At 39.0% G+C, this 4,744-nt stretch overlaps 1 protein-coding gene across 1 annotated transcript; it reads left to right on the top strand.

Annotated features, from left to right (window-relative positions):
- The first annotated feature begins 588 nt into the window (after positions 1–588).
- nog2 (noggin 2) lies at positions 589–2,897 on the top strand. The gene is made up of 2 exons (XM_038301059.1): positions 589–1,319; positions 1,472–2,897. Exon 2 carries the CDS (start codon positions 1,562–1,564, stop codon positions 2,195–2,197), a length of 636 nt encoding a protein of 211 aa, XP_038156987.1. The 5' UTR covers positions 589–1,319; positions 1,472–1,561; the 3' UTR covers positions 2,198–2,897.
- The last annotated feature ends 1,847 nt before the right edge of the window (positions 2,898–4,744 follow it).

Raw genomic sequence — 4,744 nt, 5'->3', positions numbered from 1 at the left:
AAACAAAAACAGAAAGTGCTTCTTTAATGGGAAAGGTTCTGATTGGCTATCCATGGTTTGGCCATTTATAGCCCCTTAATTATAAGCCCATTTTGTGACCTCTGGGGTTCAGCGGGGCCAATTCCTGTGCAGACCCAAATCTTGATGAACAAAGGTGGAATGCGATGCCCTCAGCTCCACAGACAAGCTTCCAAACGTTTCCCATCGATTTCATGGGAAAGTTCAAGCCAAGGAAACTCTTCCAATGCTTAAGCCTGAGATTGACAGCGCATTGAAACCATTAGTCTGTGCTGATGAAAGAGGTAGAGGATTGTAGAGTTGAGGTAAAGTTCTCTGTGTTCTATTATTTTTCTATATATCTGTTGTTAAGTCTTAGAATATGATTTCTTTTCTGCACCTTACAGACTAAATCTGGTGCTTTAGGACCCTGCTGATGCTTGTCATAGTGCTGATATTTTCCACGTTGTGAGGGGAGGAAGGGGGTGGGAGGGGAGGGGAGCCCCTGGGCTGTCAATCACAGTGAAAGTGGCAGGGGTGGGCAGGCCCTTCTGACACTTTGTACTGGCGGAGGCGGATATTTAACTTGGGACTGCGCTCCTCTTGCTGCAGACACACACTCTCTCACACACAGTGAAAAGCTCCACCGCCAAGACTCCTGCAGTATAGTAGCAACACGGTAGGAGCTTCTGTAAGCAGTTATCAGAGCCGTAGAAAGCGGGGTCCCTCAGGAACCTGAAGCGCTCCAGACAATGTTGGACTATTTAGTCATGAATTGCAATTCTGGGCTTTTTTGAGAGGATTTAGCAATGCTGCGCTCAGAGCAACTCTGAACTCTTCTCACTTGCAGACGTTTTGCTTTTGCATGCTTTCACGTGAAATGCACAGACGCTGGTAGTTGTTGCAAAGCCGGCTGTCTTAGAGTTCCTCCAAACTAAGACTATTTTATTAGCAAGGGGAAAAAACTGATCTGCGATTTGGAGCAACTGAAAATATGGATGGATCTTATTTCTTGAGTTGAGATTTTGCACCCTGGACCACTGGGAGTAGCGGCAGAGAGAGCAGGCTGCATGTTCACGGACTGTGCGCTCTGGGACTTTTGGCAACTATCAGCGCGTCAGGCAACGTAAAGAGGGAGCCGTGCGTAAAAATAACACACATCGCCAGCTGCTGACATTCAAAACTTGGATTTTGTTCATTCATTCCATGCTATTCTCTCCACGGCTACTGTCATCCGAAGTGAGGACAGTTCGCCGTGTCTTCCAATCCCTCAGCGGTAACCATGACAACCTAAAGAAACCCAAAGTGAATTCAAGGAGCGGGTGAGGCAGATGAGAGTGTGAATAGAAGGCTTTCCCAATTTTTGGGGGCTGCTGTGGCGCAAATTTTGCAATTATTTTCATATAATCCAAACTCTCTGTTAAAAGTCACTGCCTCTAGCTTTGGACTGAACTTATGACGCCTTGCCTTACAGACAGCACAGCCATTCTGAGAAGAACTGAATAATTGCTTTGCTGCACCCACCCTGACAGAGAAGAGCCGGTGCGCGTATTAAGGAGGAATAATGGGCTTCTCGCAAACGCTCCTGGTTTACGCGCTGGTGTGCGTCCATCTCGGAGTTTCTCAGCCTTTCTTTCGGCTCCGTCCGCAGCCCAGCGATAACCTCCCCGTCCCGGATCTCAAGGAGGATCCCGATCCGGAGTACGACCCCCGGGAGCAGGACTTGGCCGAAAAGCCTCTAAGGAGAAAGCTCGGCAGCCACTTTGACCCTAACTTCATGTCCATCAGCGCACCACAGCCGGTGAACCTCTCCACCTCGGACGCCCAGTGGAAGCCACCGGGCCACATGCCCAACGAGATTAAAAAGCTGGACCTCACGGAGACCCCTTACGGGAAACGGTTAAAAGTGGGTAAGAAAGCGCGAAGGAAATTCCTGCAGCTTCTCTGGACATACACATACTGCCCTGTGGTGTACACTTGGAAGGACCTGGGCGTGAGGTTCTGGCCGCGCTACATCAAGGAGGGGAACTGCTCTTCGGAGCGCTCATGCTCCTTCCCTGAGGGGATGTCCTGCAAAGCTGTTAAGTCCATCAGCAAGACTTTCCTGCGGTGGTATTGCCAAGGCTTTCTAAGACAAAAATACTGTACGTGGATACCGGTGCAATACCCAATCATCTCAGAGTGCAAGTGTATGTGCTGAGTTTACTCCAATGAAGTGGACTGGAACTACAGTTTGAATTGCACTGTTAACTCTCTACAGAGGTGGGCACCATAGCAGATCTATTTTTTTATATGGCATTTAAGTGAAATACCTACATTGTACATATCTAAGGGAAAAAAATGCAGCTATTTTTTTTTTTATTGAACTTGGACCATATTCAAACATTGTTTATTTTTTCCTCCTGCCGGAGACCTTCATGAGGAAGAGCTTTTTTATATAAATATATTTTTATGAGACATTGATGAAGGAATTCATAATATGCTACACTTCTCCAAGAGGTGACCTTTATTTTTTTCCTCCAACTGAACAATGATGCTGTCTGTTATTTCACTGCAATGCTGCCAAGAGTTTTTGTATAATATTAATATCAATAATTATTAAACTGTAAAAAGTTGAGGTTTTATATATATATATATATATATATATATATATATATATATATATATATATATATATATATATATATATATATATATATATATATATATATATATATATGTATGTATGTATAAAAGGCGTGAACTCAGCTTTTTTTGAATACTTAGAGTTGTAGAAATAAGCAAATCTGTATGTTTTATTTATTACTTTAACGATTTGTGAGTATAGATCATAAGGAAAGAAAATAGCAGAATATTACCAGAAAGAAATACAGAAGATGTCTACTTGAATATTTTTAAAAGTGACAAAAAAATAAATAAATAAATGAAAAAGATAAGGCATATCAGTGTATATATTATGGTTACATATGTCAGCAATAAAGTCTGTCTTTTCAGTGTGTTTTAGTGTCAAAAAGTGTTGCTAAAAATAGTTTTCTGTTCAGAGGGGGAATGTACACTGTAAAAAATACATCTAGAAGGGGTCATTTTTAGTCTGAAAATGTTGGAGCTATGGTTAGGCGATACCCTACAAACCTGGCTAAAATATGTTGTTAGTAGGTGACTGTGAAGATGACAAATGGTAATTACTCTTTTTGATGCTATAACAGAGATCAAACTGCTCTAAAGGCAGAAATATTGATCCCTATCGGCAAAAACTCTGTTATATTAATATTGAATATTCATTGCATTTAATTATTGAATGCAGCAGTTTTTTTATCTTTACTGAAAGCTTCACTAAAAGGTTTTAAAACAGCCTATCTTTTCAAGGTTATTTGATGTGTTGAAATGTTGACTGAGAAGCAACTTGTCTCTAAAATGGACTTTTAATGTCAAGGAAGGAGCCCATCCAAATTAACCTAAGCAACCAATTAGGATCTTTCCAAAAAAATCTGGTGTAACAATTTACTTGCATTTTAGTGAGAGAGATTTTTAAAATCTATATGCAACAGCTAAAAGACAAAGGTAAATTTTAACAAAGCATTTAAATCTTTCTCCCTATTGAGCTTGTCTGCCAATGTTACAAGGAAATGAAAAAATCTACACTTGTTTATGATTAAGGCATAACATGTTAATGAAATAGCAATATTTTGATATGTCGATCCCAAGTACTGTCTAGATTTGTCATAGTGCTGACACCCACTGTCTTGTCATTTGATAATGAAACCTATTAACATCTTAAACTTTGGTGTTAGCACTGTTACCCTATAGGACGAGCTTACTACAAACATAAATGCAAACACAAAAATGGCCTCAAACACAAGTCTGATGACAGGTCTTGATATTTACTTATCTTAAATATTCAACATTACATCCTACAAATGTGTCAACTTTAGCATTTTCTTCTGCACAACTTAAGCAATAATCTAACTGTTTATGTATGATCAGCGATCCAAAATATAGTGGGTTTTCATTTGGCCCCCTTTTAAACATATATTTTCAAATTGATATTTTTAAACGAAATATGATATGCTCCTAATTGTAGTTATTGAAAACTCACCTAAATCTATTTCCACACTGTTTTCTAGAATTTTTTTTTTTGTCTGGATAAGTTTTGTTTAACTGGGATTTCATTTGGAATAAGTATTGTAAAACCTAAAAAACATAAACTGATTTGTGTTTTAACAAATATTACTAAAATGTTTCAGTCATATCTTTTTCAATGCTTTGAAGGTAGAAAAAAAATAGAATAAAAAAAAACCAATAAGTCCTCATCAAATGTACTTTCAACTTTTTGGATTTTATGGGCCGAGAACATTTGATTATATATATTTGTCATCCAGATTTGTCTGGCACATTTATGAATATATTTCTAGAAGGAATGCTTTTTATATAACATTTTTAGAAAAAAAACATAAGGATTCTTAACCAAAATATAGCAGTTCAAGTGTTATCACATTTTGCATAAGGAAAAGACACTGAACTGGTGGTTAGGCATCCAAGGTTGTTTTAGCCCAGGGCCTCACATTCTCTTACATACGGCCCTGGATGTATGCTGAAACTTTTATTTTTTTTCCTTTTTTGCACAATGTAGATGGTTAAGAGCAGTTAGGCTACTTAACCGCACACGTTTCTGTGGCTCTGTGTGGATTGCTTGAGTGTTCCTTATTTCTATTTTAAAAAGGGTCTGATTTTCTACGCAACACATACC

Source organism: Cyprinodon tularosa, unplaced genomic scaffold (genome assembly GCF_016077235.1).
Source record: "Cyprinodon tularosa strain WSP-4 unplaced genomic scaffold, ASM1607723v1 ctg46, whole genome shotgun sequence".
Taxonomy (NCBI): domain Eukaryota; kingdom Metazoa; phylum Chordata; class Actinopteri; order Cyprinodontiformes; family Cyprinodontidae; genus Cyprinodon; species Cyprinodon tularosa.
Note: the sequence above shows the minus strand (reverse complement) of the source record. Positions and strands in the feature narration are given on the sequence as shown.

Bases quoted from the DNA above. Each gene is read 5' to 3' on its own strand.
- nog2 (XM_038301059.1), top strand. From the start codon at position 1,562: ATGGGCTTCTCGCAAACGCTCCTGGTTTACGCGCTGGTGTGCGTCCAT.